Raw genomic sequence first — 18,098 nt, 5'->3', positions numbered from 1 at the left:
ATTGTTTAAATTTATAATAAGGAGCATGAATTACTTTATAATTCAACATCAAACCATACACACACACATTTTTTACATGGTATCTTCTATTTGGTTATCCTGCTCCGAGACCACGATCGGTCTGTGTTTCAATCGTAAAAGCAGCATTCTACAAATAGGATTTTCCCTATACCAATGGCAGAAGTATAATTTTTAAATCAATCTTTAATTATATAGATAATATCTGAATATATTCTCCTTGTAAAAGCTTAAAATGGCATATAAAACTAAAGCACTTACTGACCACTCCTGGCCCTCCCATCCCACACCCAGATCTAACTAGCACCATCAGTCCCACGGCCACATATCTACACACATACAATTTGTGTGTATGTGTGGAAAAAATATATTTTTGTATGCATGTACATATATATAAACTTTTTAAAATTAAGGTATAATTTAGTATAAATTCAAACTTTTTAGTGAACAGTTCTATGAATTTTGACAAATGCATATAGTCATGTAACCTCCACCATAATCGAGATATAGAACATTCCATCACCCCGAAAATTCCCTTGTGCCTCCCCTTCCTCATCAACTCCTCTTCCCACTCTCAGATGCTGGTGACTACTGATCTGTTTTCTTATGTATTTGTTTTTTCTTTTTAAACATAAAAAAATGGAAACAGACTACACTCATTCTGTTCTGCAACATGCCTTCTTCACCCATCCATGTGTCCTGACGACCTGAATCTAAAATGCTCTATGTCTAGGTGTGGACATGACCCAGTTACAGCCCCATCCTACTGACAGATATGGAGGGGCTTCCAATACTTCACTAATACAAATAAGGCTGCAATGGACATTCTTGTAAATATCTCCTCATGAAAGTGTTTCTCTGAGGACTATACCTAGACATGGAACTTCTGGATCATGGGCTATGACCATTTAAATTTTTGATATCTATTGTTAAATTATCCTACAAAGCATTGGTACTAATTTGCACTCCCAAGAGCAGTCTGTGAGGACATCTGCTTCCTTCCACCCTGGCCAACAGAAATTGTCAAGCCAAAATTTATGCCAGTCTGAGGAGGGCAATGGTATTTCACTGTTGATTTAATTTACGTGCCTCTGATTACTGGCACTTTTTAATGTTTATTGACCGCTTGTATTTTTTTCTTTGGTGAAGTATCTATTGATATATCCTTGGCCTATTTTTTCTACTGGGATGGTTTTCTTCTTAGTGATTTGAAACAGTTATTTTTACGTTCAGTGCTAATCCTTCAGCAGATATGTATATTGCAAATACTTTCTGAGAATACAAACTGGCCCAATTTTCCTAGATAGTAATCTCTTCCCTCTCCAATCTTGAACTGGCAGGAGAAATACAAAATCACAAATGCAGTGGAAAACAGGGAAGATGGTATCTAGGAACAGAAATTAATAAAAGAATCACTGAAGATATGAAGCCAAACCCATAGGCAGCTGGCACCCCCTGTCTCCTGTGATGGTCACTCCCCCTCCTCTCCCCCCCGACCCCCTGCTCCCTGGGCATCAGAGGACCCTGGTTCATGAGCCTCCGGGCTGGGGGCAGAGGGTGCACCCAGGCTGACGTGGGGACCCTCACTGAGCTTCCTCCTGCATGCCGTCCTACGCCAGCTCACTGCCAGGGACTGGGCAGAGCCAGCGTGTTGCTGGTGCTGGCATGCATGCCTGAGTCCTTTACTAGACCGAGGGCTGGGGGGCGTCCTGGACAGTGAATGACATTTAGTCCAGAAGTATTTGTTGAGAGACAGCAATGAACAATGCAGACACAGTCCCTACTCTCCGTCCAACAGGGAAGACAGACATTAGATCATTTCCCAAGTAGTTCTTCATTTAATTCAGCGCTGTGATCACTGCTACCAAGGAAACATGCAGGGCACTCTGAGAACACACGCCAAGAGACCTGAGCTGCGCAGGTGGTATTTACACTGAGAATTGAAGGATAAGACGGGTGAGTGGGGAGAAATACGGACACAGGGCAGGGCTTGTTCAAAGGCCTCATGGGGAAAGGAGTGTGGTTAGTTCAGGGAACAGAAAGGAGCAGGAAACAGACCACACTTGGTGAGCTGCAGGGTGAGGCTGCCACCATGGGCCTTGTCAAAGCGGCTCAGGACATCCGTCTGAAGGGAGGCCAAGGTTTGACAAAGAATCCAGGACACACAAACACACTCCCACCAGCAGGCAGGCCTGCCTTACCTGCCATTCTACCTCCTCCCTCAGGAATCTGTCCGTGGGTCCATCAGGGCTGTCCTGAGAGTTCACAGCTCCATCTTGCTCCAGAACTGGCAGCAGGTACTGAGAAGGGGGGTAGTATTCCAGCCCTGACTCTGCAAGAGATGGTACACAGCTGGCCAGGAGGAACACATAGCCGAGGTACCCAGAAATGCCAGGTCCCCTGCCCTCATCCTCCTCCTTCCTCCCCAGCAGCCTGCCTCTCCCGCCAACTTAAGTCCATCGCCCTCCACGTTGTTCGTGGGTCCTAACCCCAGGGTCTTGCTCAACGAATGTCAGCTGAGTGAGTCAATGGGCATGCTGTCTGCCTCTTTATCCTCCAGGTGAGAATGAGGTGGTAGATAAAGCCTGAGACTAGTAGAGAAACCTGGGTCCTCAACCCGGCTTTACCAATAATTCCCTGCATGTAAGACCTCATGCAAGATGCTCTCCTTCTCTGGCCCTGCATAGTTTCCGCCTGGAAAATCTGAAACGGTTCATATCCTAGACCATTTTCTATTCGGTTGTTAGCATTTTTCTTCCTGATTTGTAGATGCTCTTTACATAATATAATTAATAACCTTGAGTCTATAATGTATATTTCAACTATCTTCTTCCAGGTGGTAAATTGTGTTTTTAGCTTTGATGATGGTGTCCTTCTGAGATAAATAAGTTTTTATTTTATTTATTTATTTATTTTTTTGAGACAGAGTCTCACTTTGTTGCCCAGGCTGGAGTGAGTGCCATGGCATCAGCCTAGCTCACAGCAACCTCAAACTCCTGGGCTCAAGCGATCCTGCTGCCTCAGCCTCCTGAGTAGCTGGGACTACAGGCATGCGCCACCATGCCCGGCTAGTTTTTTCTATATATATTAGTTGGCCAATTAATTTCTTTCTATTTATAGTAGAGATGGGGGGGGGGTCTCGCTCTTGCTCAGGTTGGTTTCGAACTCCTGACCTCAAGCAATCCACCTGCCTCGGCCTCCCAGAGAGCTAGGATTACAAGCGTGAGCCACTGCACCCAGCCCAAGTTTTAAATTTTGATGTAGTCAAAGCTATTTTTCCCTCACCCCAGAAAGATACAAACAGTAGTGACAAGAAATACTAAAAACAGGCAGTAGAGTTATAAAAAAAATTCACATAATCAAGGAAGTGACGTGAAAATGATAATAAGCTCTCTTGTTTATCTACCAGACTAGCAGACTCTTTAAGTTAATACCAAGCGTTAGCCAGGTTGTGAGGGGGGAAAACAGTCCCCTGAGACACTCTTCACAAGATGGAGGCTGGTGTGACCTCTCCCCAGGGCACTGTGGAGAGAGCTTGCGCCCTTTCCCCTGCCAACTCCACTGCTGCCTTCTCTAGAGGAGAGTCCACATTGCTAGAGAGGTGTGGGTTCAAATTTCAGAACAGTGGGAAACTGGAACCCACCTCCACGTTCACCACCAGGGATGGCTACTAAGCTCTGGCCGCCAGCACATGAAATCTTATAGTGCAGTTTAAGAGAACATTTAAACCATATTATGAGATAGGAAATATGCCCAAGACTTTTCTTCAGTGAAAAAAGACAGGGCATAGAATCATATGGTATGATATCTTTTATGGTTTTTAAAATATTTTAAAAAATACAAAAATTATATATACATGTATACTTCTACACAGTTTAAATAAATTAAAGGGTTATTTTTTATGCTGTGTAGTAGGCATACACATGTTCACTGCTTTATTAGTTATGTGTATAGTATACCTAAATATTGCATAATTTAAAAATCCTTTCAAAGAAAATAAAGGATTTGGTCGAGCTCAACCACTGGCCAGCATGCACATTAGAATCACCTGTTGCTCAGAGACTCTAATTTGCAGATTGGAGTGGCCCGGTCGCTGGTGTGATGTGTGTGTAAACCCTGCCCCTTCTTTTTTTAGGATAACATACGTACAGAACAGAGCACAAAGCCTTTGTGTACAACTTGATGAATGTTTAACAGCATTGGTCGGTCCCCATCCTTTTTGGCACCAGGGACTGGCTTCATGGAAGACACATTTTCCACTGACTGGAGATGGGGGGTGGGGTGCTGTGTGTCGGGGCGAGTGTGGTGTGGAGCTCAGGCGGTGGTGCGCAGCCCGTTTGCTAACAGCCACGGACAGATAATGGGCTGCGGCCCGGGGGTCGGGGACTGCAGTTTAAAAGTGAACATGCCCTTAAGGCCAGGAACCAGTGTTGGTTCAGCTTGTGTGCTGAGAGCAGCACATGCTCCTCTGTGTCTGGCTTCTCTCATTCCACATTCTATCTGTGAGATTCATTTAGGTTGCTGCATGTAGCAGTAGTCTGTTCTTTTCAATTGCTGTGTAGTATTCATATTTAAGTATAAAGCAGTTTATTCATTCTACTACTGATGGACATTTGGGCTATTATAACAGTGCTGCTGTGAAAATTTCTGCACATGGCTTTTGGCATTTATTCATGTGCATTTCTGTTGTGCATATACCCAAGAATGGAACTGAAGGATCATAGGATATTTGAATGTTCAGCTTGATTACATGCTGACAATTTTTTAAATAATTTTCAGTTTCCACTCCTACCTGCAGTATATGAAAGTTCTTGTTGCTCCTTCATCTTCAACAGTTCTTGGTATTGACAGTTCAATTTTTGCCATTTTAATGGGTATATCAAACTATCTCTTTGCAGTTTTAATTTGCATTTTTCTGTTGACTAAAATGATGAGTACTTTTTTCAGATATTATTGGCCATCTGGATATTTTTTGTAAAATTCTTACAAAATTCTCATTCAAGGCTTTGGATAATGCCTCTTCCTTATGGATCTGTAGGAGTTTCTACATTCCAGATACAGGTCCTTTGCTGGATATATATGTAGGGCAAATACCATCCCTAACTTTATGGCTTTCCTTTTCTCCCCCTAAATGGTTTCTTTTGAAGAAGAGAAATTTCGAGTTTAACTAAATCTAATTTACCAAACTTTTAGGATTAGTGCTGTCTCCTGTTTAAGGAAGAGGTTAAGGTCCATTTTTTCCACAAGGGTAGCCAATTGATACAGAATCATCTATTCAAAAGACCACCCATTCCCATTGCTTAGCAATGGTCATCATAAGTGAGGTGACCACAGGCATATGAGTCTTGGCTACATTCTGAAAGCTCCACAAGTGACAGGAAGCACTAACAATATCCAACCTGATAGGGCATCCTGCCCTCCTCCCGGCTCCTGGATTCCTCCTGCTGTGTGGCCCTTCTCCAAGTCCAGGCCACTGTTGACTCTCTCCTGGGTGACCCCAATGTCCCCTTAACTAGTCTCCCATCCGCCCCCAATCCCTTCTCTTCACTGTAGCCTGAGTGTCTGATCACGTGGCTCTTCTGTCTGACCCTGGGCCCCACTGGCCTCTTAGGCTTCCTCTCTCTCTTTCCTTTGCTTCGGAACTCCAGCCACACTGGCCTTCTCTTCACCATGCTTCAGGCTCCCTGCCCTCACGGCCCCACATGTGCCCCCTTTGCCAGGAGCAGCCTCCCCCTTTCCTAAGTCCTAAGCATCCCTCAGGTGTCAGCCAGGCCACTTTCTCAGGCCTTCCTGGAGGCCCCAGACTAAATCGGATGCCCCATGATGCTGTCTTGTAACTATAATTATATTTCCCGGTATGATCATTTGTTTTGCCCATGTCCCTTGCTCGGCCTTGAGCTCAGAGCGGGCAGGCACTGTGACTATCTTGGCCTCTGCTGTCCCCCAGCCTGGGATAGCACTGGTTGGCTGCTGGGGTCAGTTTCCTCACTGAGGGGAGGAGGCAGGCGGCCTGGCTTTACCTTTGCAGAGGAACTGCAGAATAGCTGTGGTGCCGGCGCAGCACACCTCCCGTGGGGGGTAGACCATGGACGAGGCGTCGAGGCTCAGCGTCTGCAGACAAAAGGGGACCCCTTTTCACTGTGCAGTTCACTTCACTCCCCAACACAACTGGAGACTGCCTGATTCCCTTATGAATTTGTGTGCTTACTATTGTCCCCTCTGCCTGGCAGGCAAGTGCCTGCGAGTGGAGGTGGCTGAGCTGGCTTGTTACCCAGCACCTGGGAAGGCCACCAGGATGTTGCAAGCACTCAGTTCACATCTTTGGATAAATAGGTAAGTGACAAAGAGAAGTTATAGGACAGTATATAGAATATGACTCCACCTTTGTTAAAAAATATACTCATGCATTCTCACACTAGTGTTTTACAGAAAATACTTGGAGGAGTATATATCACACTCTAAGTGGCTTCCTCTAGGGGAGGTTCTGGGGTACTGTCTACATGAATTGTTTTTTAGTATTTGAATTTTTCTAACAATATACAGTATGTCTTTCTAAGAAATGACAAACATTATCACACACACACATGCTTCCGTGTTTATGAAGCCCGGGAAACAGGGGCCCCGGTTCACACACACACATCCATAAGGCTATCCTGACTCCCTGTCAGTTACTTTGGACCGAGCCCTCCTCCTCCCAACCTCTGACTTCCCATAGGCCCTCTGACCCCTCTGAGTGCTGGCAGGAACTGATATCCTCTATGCCTGGAGTCCAGGGGAGTCCTGGAGCCAGAAAAGACCTGGGAAGCCCTGATTTTGCTGCAACACAAGTGGCTGGGTGGGAGTGGCTCAGGCCCCCAGCCCTGGCCAGCACAGCCCCCACCTGGTGGGTGTTGAGTGAGTGCTTTGTCCAGGGGAGTGCAGACTGCTCCAGCACAGAGAATTGACTGCCCAGGGGTTGGGAGGGGGGTGCCCAGAGTGGAAAAACTTCATGCTTGGACACCCAATCTGAAGCAAAGTAACCCTACATGGGTACAATTAGTCACTGTCAGTACAGCATGGTAGCTTAAGAGCACAGACCTTGGGCTGCACTGCCCAGGATGGTGGCTATATGCCATGTATGGCCATTTACATTTAAATTTTTTTTTAATTAAGCCTGTCAAACTTAGCAGTGGAGGGTTGTAATTTAGCAGTGGGGGGAAGCTGTAGTTAAATTTTGATTAATTGAAATTAAATCACATTTAAAGTTCAGGTCCTTGGTTGCACTTGCCACATTTCAAGTGCCCAGTAGCCACAGGTGGCTGGTGGCTGGCACACTGGCAGCACGGATCACAGAGCATTTCCATCACTAGCAGGAGAAGCAGGGACTGGACACTGCCATGCCAAAGACACACAGCCCTGGGCTTCAGATTCCAGCTCTTCAGTCCCAGCTGTGTATCTCTGAACTGGCCACTTAGCTTCACTGAGCTGTGGCTCCCTTAGAGCCAAACAGTCACAGTGTCACTGACCTGGTGGGCTGTTTAGTGGGTAACAAGCTTGACATCCGAAGAAGATCTTGCGCACAGTATGGCCTTCACTAAGAATGGCTGCTACTGTTCTCTCATTCTAAAACAGGTTTGCCCCAGGTGCTACCAAGAAGCTCAAAAGATTTTTTTAGATATCTTAGGATAGTTTCAGGCTTAGAAACACGTGCTCCTAGAGGCATTATCTAAAATGGTAGCCACTGAGCACTCAAGACTATTTAAATATTAATGAATTAAAATTCAATACAATGAGACTTTTAGTTCCTTGGTCATACATACTAGCCCATTCCAAGTGTTCACTACCCACACATGGCTAGCGGCCACTGCTTGGGACAGAACAGGTATTGAACATTTCCATCACTGCAGAAAGTTCTAGTGGGCAGCACAGAGAATAAACTTGTGTTGGCCTGTGTCCCCAGTCTGCCCTACCTCAGGCTGGCTACCAGGGCAGGAAGTGTCTAGCCACTGAGGTCAGTCACCTCCCTTTGCTCCATCTCTGTGCCCAGCAGCCCACTGTGACACAGATGCCTCTACTCAGCAGCTGGCCTGAGACAGGTGATTTACTGATGGATCCCAGAGGACCCTGGGATGCCTGGCCAGACTGCTCGTCACTGTATGGGTAAGGCCCTGTTCCAGAAGCCAAGCAGCACAGGGTGGGGAGCACCCCAGTTCAGACCACCTGATTCACAACCACCTCTGCTATTATTAACTGTGTGGCCCTGGGGCAAGCTCCTTAAACTGTCCATGTCTCAGTTTTGTCACCTGCACCATGGAATTTGCCCCACGAGACGTCCGTGAGTTATACAGGGAGCTAATGCAGGACAAGTGTCCTCCCTCAGAAAGTACCAGATAAACACGTGCCACCTCATTGTCATGGCTGGTAGAGCCCACCTTCCCCAAGCAGGCCGCCTCGTGTCAGCGTCTGCCCTGGGCCGAACTGCATCCCTCCCACCCAGCTCTGAGGAAACTGAGTCTCCGCACTGCCCAGCAGAGGCCCAGCCCCCTGGCTCCCTCCCTTCTTCCTTCCCACCTTTCTGGGCTCTTTATGATCTGGGCCCTCCAGGCACAGCAACTTCCAACCACATCACTTCCTCACTCTTGCCGGAGACACAGAGACACGCTCCGCCTCCCACCCCCTGCCTGCCTCCTCCACCAGGGATGCCGTTGTCCATGCTCACTTCTCAAAAATCTTATTCTTCTTTCAAGGTCTGGCTCAAATACCACAACTTTCATGGTGTTAGCCTCGTCCATACTCAGCATTCTCTCCTCTTCACTCCAGAAGTATGTTTTTCTGCCCCCATTATGGCAGCAAATGCTACACACTGGTCTCTCCACAAGCATTTAAGGACCATGCCTTGGGATCTCTGTGACCCCGGCACCCCGTGACAGGGCAGGCACTCAGGAATGTGGAAGGAGGGGAGGTGGGTTCCCCACTTACCTCCAGGGTTCGAACATGAGCCAGCATCTGTGGCAATCTCTGAATCTCATTTTCACTGATGTCAAGAGTCCGTAAGCTCCGAAGTTCCCCCAAGGTGTCTGGAAGCTCCTTCAGCTTGTTGTCTGCAGAGAGCCCAATGGCACAGCTCAACACCCCAAAGCCCTGTCACCAGCTTCCTGCCTGATACCCACTAGGACTCGGACCTCTGGGGCGTGTGCCAGGACCCAGGCCCTGAGTCTCTGTGAGAACATGAAGGTGGAGCTTCAGCTCAAGTTCCCACTCTGCCACTTACTAGCTGAGTAAGTGACACCTAACCTTACCTCCCTGGGCACAGCACACTGCCTATCACAGAGAAAGTGATTAATAAATGGGGTGCCACCATTTTTATCATTATTCACACATTACAGTTAGGCTGAGGCATTCCATGAAGAAAGTGCTGAAGGACAGGAAGAAGACGTGGAAGAGCTGGGGTCTGGGGAGGCAAGTGCTCTTCTGCGGGTAAGGAGCCTGCAGTAGAATCTTGGCTCTGTAATGATCGCACTGGGTCGTCTCGAGCATGACACAATTGTTTTCCTCATCTGTGAATGGGGACATCACCAATACCCCCATGGACTTGTCTTGAGGATCACTGCATTGCTGAGCGTGGATGCGCTGATCACGGAGCATGAAGCCCTCTCAGAACCGTTACTGTGGCTCCTCAATCGCTGTCGCCCATCAGTCTGCCACCACCCATTATAAATATGAATGGCCGAGTCTCGGAGGCCGGGCTGCCAACACTGTCTCCTGCCCGGCAGGGCCCTGGCTCCCAGTTGTCACAGGAACTCTCCAGACAGCCTGTCACTGGTTACCATGGAGACTGACCAATCTAGTAGGTTGTCAGTCCAGTCTACAACCACACCTGGGGACTAGCTGCCCTCATGCTCAGTGGCTTTCAAGTTGAGCGCCCCGTGGATCTGGTGGGGACAGCCTGAGCTGACCGAGGGTCACAGGGACAGGACTCCCTGGCCCCCCTACCTTTAACATTGAGAGTCTGGAGCTGGATCAGGTTCCCGATAGACCGTGGAAGATGCGTCAGTTGATTCCTTTCCACATTCAATACCTAAGAGGGAGGAAGAAATGGCATGGGAACCCACACACAGACCACAGGAATGACACTGCACCCCCACTCCTGCTTTTAGCCAGGCCTTATCCAAGCACCACACACATGCCTTCATCTCCTCCTGCCGGGCCTGTGAGGAAGACATAGATTGAGATATGAGAAAACTGGGGCTCAGCGTGGTGAAGTCATGTGTTCAAGAGAGCAAAGCTAGACCTCGAACCCAGATCTGGCTGGGTTCTATCATCTATGCCAACTATGAAACACTCACTAACTGCGCCCAGTCATGGAGGGGGAAGGAAGGAGGAGACTAAGAGACTCAGGGGTCTGGGTAAGGCAGCACCTGATGAGGTTCTAGTCACCCCAGTGCTGAGGAGGAGGAAACTGAGCTGCACAAATGTGTGACGTGCCCAGGGTTTCCAGGCTGGCAGCCAGTGGTGCTGGGATTGGAACCCGGGCTTGTTGGATCCTGAAAGCCATGCTCCCTCCAGGATGTGGCACCTTGAGGGGGGGAGGTCAACAGGATGACACACTAAGTAGCCATTAAAATAGATACAATGGAAAGCTAAATAGCCACTAAAAACAATGTGGAGATGAATATTTGATGAACCAAAAGATGTTATGTATTATTGTTAGGTACCCAAAAGTTACAAAACAGTGAATGCAGCAATTCTATAAAAATATACAGATAAGGCGGGGCACAGCGGCTCATGTTTATAATCCTAACACTCTGGGAGGCCAAGGCGGGAGGATCGCTTGAGCTAAGGAGTTTGAGGCCAGCCTCAGCAAGAGTGAGACCCCATATCTGCTAAAAATAGAAAAATTAGGTTGAGCGTGGTGGCTCACGCCTGTAATCCTAGCACTCTGGGAGGCCGAGCTGGGTGGATCGTTTGAGCTCAAGAGTTTGAGACCAGCCTGAGCAAGAGCGAAACCCTGTCTCTACTAAAAATAGAAATAAATTAATTGGACAACTAAAATTATATAGAAAAAAATTAGCCGGGCATGGTGGCACATGCCTGTAGTCCCAGCTACTCGGGAGGCTGAGGCAGGAGGATTGCTTGAGCCCAGATTGAGGTTGCTGTGAGCTAGGCTGACGCTACGGCACTCTAGCCTGAGCAACAGAGTGAGACTGTGTTTAAAAAAAAAACAAACCAAAAACCCAATATATATACATACACATATAAAAATAAAGTCCCCAAGATCCTAGCCAAGGTATTTACTGTGTCTCATGGGGTGGTAATTACTACTATTCTGCCACATGTTCTCTGCATGACGTTGAGCAAGTTACAGTCATCTCTCTGGACCTCAATTCTGCTCTTCTGTAAAATGTGACAATATCACCTACATCTTGGGTTTGCTCATTCAAATCCCTTCTTGGTCTTCTCCACATGGGCAGCATGCTAGATAGAAGTGCTACCCTCACAGAGATTGCATTTCAGTCGGGGTGATAGTCACTGAGCCAGTAGACACATATAGGGACTACAGACCACAGCTGTGCTCTCAGGAAATACGCCAGGGTGGAGACAGTGAATAAGGGGGTCCACTTGGTGAGGTCAGGGGAGGATCTGCAGAGACAGAGACACCTGGCCTAAGAGATGAAGGATGAGTCCTGCAAACAGCACCAGGACAAGCCACTAGGGCAAAAGGAAAAGCCCTGCAGGGGTGGGGCTCAGAGGGACAGAAGGTTGAGGTACTGACTGCAGCCAGCAAAGGGGAGACAGTAGGAGGGGAGACTGGAGAGATGGGTGGGGCCCATCGGATGGGGACTTAGGGGTCCTAGTGAAGAGAATGGATTTCAGTCTAAGTGCAGTGGGAGGCCAGTTCTTCCTCTGTAAAATGGGGCCACATGAACTCCTGCCTCTCACAAGGTGGCTTCCCCAGGTAAAGCAAGGGACAGGCTTAGCTCAGGGCTGCTGCAGGGCGAGTACTCAGTAAGCGAAAGGGCTACTCCTGACAGCGGTTAGAAGTGAGACCTGAGTCAGAGTGCTGAATTCATCATTTTTTTTTTTTTTTTGGAGACAAAGTCTCACTCTGTTGCCCAGGCTAGAGTGCTGTGGCGTCAGCCTAGCTCACAGCAACCTCAAACTCCTGGGCTCAAGTGATCCTCCTGCCTCAGCCTCCTGAGTAGCAGGGACTACAGGCATGCACCACCATGCTGGGCTAATTTTTTCTATATATATTTTTAGTTGGCCAATTAATTTCTATTTTTTTTAGTAGAGATGGGGGTCTCGCTCTTGCTTAGGCTGGTCTTGAACTCCTGACCTTCAGCGATCCTCCCACCTCAGCCTCCCAGAGTGCTAGGACTACAGGCATGAGCCACCATGCCTGGTCTGAATTCATCATTTTTAAGGGTAGACTCACTGGGTGCTTGTTTTCTGTAAAATTGTAGCTCATGATGAAATTCCCCAAAACACATGTCAAAGATCTGGTTGAGAGACACCCATAGCCCAGTCTGCAACAGCAATGGCATCCTTTGGGTGTCTCAAGAACAAAGGGGAGGGTGGAGCTGGCATCAAATGCAGCCTGCTTCTCCTGGCCAGCACAGCCAGAATGTTCTAGGCTCATGTGACTGCAATTTCTCCCTTAGTTGATCAGAGGTAGTTTCTGTTTCCTGCAGCCCTACCTGGAGGGCTGTCAGCTGCCCTATATCGTCAGGAAGTGCTGTCAGCTGATTGTTGTGGAGATCCAGAACCTGCAGAAGGAGACACCTGTCAGTCACCCCTCAGACTCCAGGCTCCGGAGTGGCGAGAAGGTGCCTCTTTACTGAAACAAAGAGCACCCCATCCCACCAACCAGAGTTAGCCATGGAAAGCACTGTGACGCCTGTGCTGCCAGGCTTTCCTCTGCGTGTGCACACCCACTCTCACAAGCTCATGTCCACGTGGAACACCTCACACATCTGTCAATATGTCCCAGCCCCCATCCTAGAAGGGCTTGAGGTCAGGAGGGAATCTGCCCACATCCCCTGGACATCCCTCCTGTTCCTCCTCGTCTGGAGCTGTCAGTTTCCTTGCTCTGCTAGTTTACCTGCTATGAGTTTACCATCTGCCTTTCCACCTAGTGTGTTAACTCCTGAGGGCAGGGCCTGAGGCTGGTCATCTTTGTCACCCCACCCGAGTGAGGCAAACAGAAGTGCCCCATGAGCTATGTAGACCACGTCCCAGACTGACTATTCCATCAAGCAGGTCTGGCATACACTTTAACAGAGGAGAATCAAAAGAAGCAGAAAGCTTGGCTACCACCTGGAACACCATGCAGAGCCCTGGATGCCTGGGAGGAGGGCTCAGTACCTTGATGGTTGCAAGACTCAGGAGGCTGCAGGATTTGGGAAGCAGGAAATTGAGGTGGTTTGAATGGATGATCAACACCTGTGTGGAAAAGAGTTGAGGCACTGTCGGGCTGAGGAAGAGTGGCAGGTAGGGCAGGCTGAGGACTCACAGTGCAGGGAAGGGTGCACAGTGGTCCTACCAAGCCCCATGCCCCAGCATTTTTGCTGTCCAGGACACTGCAACAGGGGACATGGGTCAGAATCATGGAATCTCCGAACATGGAATCAGATGATCTTCCTTAAAATCTGGAACTTCAAGGGTGAAAGGGACCTTAGAGTTCTAATTCTACCTTCATCCTGAGAGATTCCCCTGCAGCCGTCCTGATCATAACCTTCCCCAATATCAGCCTCTTTACGTGAAAAATAGAGAATAATACATGCCTGCCTCCAGGACTGTCAAAATGATTATAAAAAACCAAATGGACAAAACGTCCTTGGCTCAGGGCTGGCACATGGTCCAGTGCTCAAATCTGGGACATCTACTGCTATTTTTCTTAGGCATTGACTGCTGCTTCAATACTTCCAGTGACAAGGAGTTCACTACTCTGTTGGTAAGGAATACTTTTTACCTATCTTCCTTTGGCTGCTTCATTTAGAGCACTCTTATCTATCTGCATTCAAAGCTGCAATGCTCTTCTGAAAAATCATTCATTCATTCCCTTCCTAATCTCACCTGCATGACCGGAATGAAATGAGTGTCTATTATTATTAACACTAGGGTTAATACACACTTCCTATATGTCAGGCATTACCCTCAGCACACATATACCACTACCTATCTGGCTATCTACCACTCAATTAATTGTCACAACACCTCTGAGAGAGTGGAACTGTCTTCATGTCTTCATGTCACAGATGAAGAAACTGAGAGGTAAGAGTTTAAGGAAGTTACCCAAGGCATGGGGCCAGTGAGGGTCAGAGCCAGAATGTGACTCAGGGCTGTCCAGCCCTAAAGCCTACTCTCCCATCTGTGGAAACACCTGTTGCAGGCCAACAGGGTGAGAACCAGAGAGAAGGGAGGTGTCTGTGCCAGGAAGAGAGCTCCTAAATGTCCCACGTTTGAAATACATGGTTTCAAACAAGCGAACGTGCAGTAAGCAATTCTCTGAAAGTGAAGCTCCATCTCACCTTCTTCTGTAGAACTTTGCATGTTGCAAAAGCTCCAAATGGAATCTAAGACAAGATAAAGAAGAGTAAGTGTCCCTCCTCTGACAGTTTTTAATTTGTTCTCTGAGGGGCAATCATGTGAGGGAGGGCCAGGCAAGAGGGGGAAAAGTGGGGACAGGTACCAAGAGCTGCTGTGCAGAGCAGTGCTAAGCCCAGGGGCAAGGCTGGGGAGCAGCGGTGCAGAGATGTGGTTGGTTCCCTCAGTCAGCTGGCAAGAAGCTGCCCTGCCCTGGCCAGCCCCACTTACCTTGCCCCGTCATGAACCCTTCAGGGGACTGGAGAATGCCAGAGCCTTCCAGCACCCCAGGAATCTGGGGTACATTTTCTAACCAGACTCATTGACTCTTGGAGACTATGCTGAGGCCAAGGGATCATCTCAATTCTTTTGGACAAGAATGAAATCTAAGGAAATGTCTCTTGACTAGTGCTTCTGGCCTTTTTAAAGCCCATATCTGTCTTTCCCAGGGATATGTGATTTAACAAAACAGGACAGACCAAACTCATAGCCAGAACAGTACTGTCACTTTACCTCTGAGAGCTCACATTTAGAGATGTCAAGAATGTCATCTGCCCCAGCTTCTTTTGCCTAAGGATAAAAAGAACTTTTGGAAAAGTATTCAAATAAAGCATCTTTGCAGAGTGGGCATAAAGGCAAAGAAAAATTAAGGAGCTACAAGGGTCTGTAGACATTGTCTGGTTCTGCTAGTCCATTTGGCAGGCAGACCAAGGGTCCCTGCTTTCCCAGAGCTTGAGGTCCAGCAGGGAAGAAGACTGAACAAGCAATGACAAGTATGCTCAGTCTAGGAGAAGCACTCTTTTTTTTTTTTTTTTGAGACAGAGTCTCACTCTGTTGCCTGGGCTAGAGTGAGTGCAGTGGCATCAGCCTAGCTCACAGCAACCTCAATCTCCTGGGCTCAAGCAATCCTGCTGCCTCAGCCTCCCGAGTAGCTGGGACTACAGGCATGCACCACCATGCCCAGCTAATTTTTTGTACATATATTTTTAGTTGGTCAATTAATTTCTTTCTATTTTTAGTAGAAATGGGATCTTGCTCAGGCTGGTTTCGAATTCCTGATCTCAAGTAATCCACCTGCCTGGCCTCCCAGAGTGCTAGGATTACAGGCGTGTGCCACCACGCCCGGCCTTGGGAAGCACTCTTGACAGGGGCCTCACTGGTGGAGGCTGAGTCAGGTATTTCTCTTGGGGGTAGGGAAGGTAGGTGGAAGCCTGGCTTCTTTGGGGGCAGTGTGGAGCCCTATTTCCTGGGACAGAGGAGGAGATGGGATGGAGTCAGAGGAAACCCACATTCCCTCACCAGACACATCTGGTATTCCAGGCGTTTCCGAGCCTCCTCACTGGGTTTCCGCTTCCGGAAGAAGAGCGGCATCCTTCCCTTTTCCCGAGCAATCTTCAGGACACTGGGGCACAGGAGAACAGTTAGGCCTGGGGAATGTGTCACAGCTCCCCATCACTCAGGACAGGTAGCACAGTGACACAGAGCACACAGCTGGTCTGCAGGGGCTGTGTCTGTCTCAGCCTTCAGTCTATGTCCTGGGTCTCACACAGGTGCACAGTACTCTCTGTTCATCGTTGACTAAACACTAAGCAGCAGGATGGGGTGCCAAGTGACCTGGGTTCCAGCCTACATTTGCCACTGACCCACTGTGAGACCTTGGCATTACCCTTTCCCCTTCCTGAGCTTACCAGAAGCTTCCTCAGGGCTTTTCCAAAGATGTTCTTTGAGGACTTTAACAGACTCAGCTGATGAATCACTGCTAGCCCTGAAACAGTCAGAGTGGTATCAGCAGAACCAAACCAGAGCTAGCCACGACTATGGGGAGCTCAAGCACATCATAACTAAAGAGATTTCTGAGTTAAAAAAAAAAAAAAAAAAGCCAAAAAGTAGTCCTTGCCATTACTATTCCACTTGATTTTCACCATATCCCTGTTTGGAGTGAAGAAACAGACCCTTATTAAGTTCAGTGATCTGGTTATATGGCTTGAATTATAGCAGAACCAGCGTGTGTCTCTGGTCTTTCCAGTACTGATCCTGTGGAGTTTGCCCTTCCTTGGTGCTCACATAACTTGGCACACATGAAATACACTGTCCTGAACTCAGAAGCGAGGTGCTCACTGCCTGGCCAGTATCTGCAAATATCAGTGCTCAATAAGGAACAGCAATAGGCCAGGAAGCAAACATCCAAGGAAGTATATGGCTAACAGCACAGGCTTTGGGATGAAATATAACTGGGTTTGAATCCAAGATCTACCGCCTATCAACTGCATCACGTTAGTTCACGCCTCAGAACCTCAGTCTCCTCACTGGTAAAGTGTGAGTAGTAATGCTACCAATAATGGGTTCTGTGGGGATCCAATGATTTCATATATGCACAGTACATGGCACAGTACCTGGCACATAATGAGCACTCAATAAATGTCAGCCACAAAGCACCACACATCTAACAAACATTGATTCAGGGCCTACCACAGGAGCTAGGGGAGAAGAGGTTTGGGGAGGAGATGCAGTTGAAGACACACCCAGTCCCCAGCAGGAGGGGTAGAGATCACAGGTCTGCGCCTGTGGGTGTTAGCTGTGTGGGGAGGTGGCCAGGCCTGCAGAGCCAGCTCAGGGCCCTCTTATCAACTCACCTGCCAGCAAGGTTGGAGAATGGTTTGCAAACAGCTGGTCCCTATCCCTCCCTGATGACTAGTACTTACCCTCTGCTCCCAATGACCAGCCCTCTCTGCTCCCCAACGCCCCCACCCATGATCATCGCCCCCCATCCTTCCTGGAAGATCAGTTCATTCCAGTCTGTCCCCAGATGTCTATCCCTCATCCCTTCCCTCCCCGACGACGTCAGCCCAGATGGGGAGAGCCACATCCATCCCTCCCTGACTGGGGTGGGCAGTGGCCAACCTGGCTTTGTGGATGGCCCCCACGTTGCAACCCTTGGGTGGACCCGAAGGCAGGCTGATCACTGGGAGGGCTTGGTCATGGACCCGTGATCGCAGATCACCCAGCACGGACCCGGCAGAGCTGGAGTCTGGTCTTCTCCAAAGGCAGGAGCTGGGTACCGAAACTCACAATTTCAGAAAGTCATGCAGCCCAGGATGACGAAGTCTGAGACTCTGGGAACCACGGAATCTCAGAATTAAGAATTGGACTGGATTTAGATTGGAATAGATTGTTTTGAGAAGTAAAATACACACACCACGAACGGGATAGAGGGGGCCCAGGGTCCCTGGGGTACTAGAATGGGGGTGCGGACTCCTCAGGGGAGGGGCGGGGCTCTAGGATTGGGTGACAGGGACCCCAGGGTGACTCTCACAATAAGCGAGCAAGGGGATCAGCAGGGCCCTGGATCTCGGGAGCAGACCCTTCTTCCCTGACTCTGCCAGAACCACACCCTCCCTTCCGAATCCCTAGCCACAGCTCACCGCGGTGCCGGGCTCTCCAGCCGTCAGCCTCAGGCGCCTGCCCACAAAAAACATGGCGGCAACGGCGTCCCTAGGACACTGGGCGGAGACAAC

The 18,098-nt window shown here is 48.6% G+C and overlaps 1 protein-coding gene across 2 annotated transcripts in view; it reads right to left on the bottom strand.

Moving 5' to 3' along the window:
• LRSAM1 (leucine rich repeat and sterile alpha motif containing 1) overlaps window positions 1-18,093 on the bottom strand; it is a 43,366-nt gene extending 25,273 nt beyond the window's left edge. For both annotated transcript variants that reach the window (XM_012771980.3, XM_012771983.3), the window contains exons 1-11: window positions 18,006-18,093; window positions 17,485-17,696; window positions 15,883-15,985; window positions 15,097-15,153; window positions 14,529-14,573; window positions 13,363-13,440; window positions 12,696-12,764; window positions 9,991-10,075; window positions 8,977-9,098; window positions 6,039-6,129; window positions 2,220-2,350 (exon numbers count right to left, since the gene is read on the bottom strand). In XM_012771980.3, the coding sequence (XP_012627434.2) occupies window positions 2,220-2,350; window positions 6,039-6,129; window positions 8,977-9,098; window positions 9,991-10,075; window positions 12,696-12,764; window positions 13,363-13,440; window positions 14,529-14,573; window positions 15,097-15,153; window positions 15,883-15,954 (750 nt within the window). In that variant the 5' untranslated portion in view covers window positions 15,955-15,985; window positions 17,485-17,696; window positions 18,006-18,093. The remainder of the gene's footprint in view (window positions 1-2,219; window positions 2,351-6,038; window positions 6,130-8,976; window positions 9,099-9,990; window positions 10,076-12,695; window positions 12,765-13,362; window positions 13,441-14,528; window positions 14,574-15,096; window positions 15,154-15,882; window positions 15,986-17,484; window positions 17,697-18,005) is intronic.
• Between the last annotated feature and the right edge of the window lie 5 nt (window positions 18,094-18,098).

This window comes from Microcebus murinus, chromosome 12, assembly GCF_040939455.1.
Source record: "Microcebus murinus isolate Inina chromosome 12, M.murinus_Inina_mat1.0, whole genome shotgun sequence".
In the NCBI taxonomy this organism is placed as follows: domain Eukaryota; kingdom Metazoa; phylum Chordata; class Mammalia; order Primates; family Cheirogaleidae; genus Microcebus; species Microcebus murinus.
The sequence above is the reverse complement of the archived record's forward strand: the minus strand, read 5'-3'. Positions and strand labels throughout refer to the sequence as shown.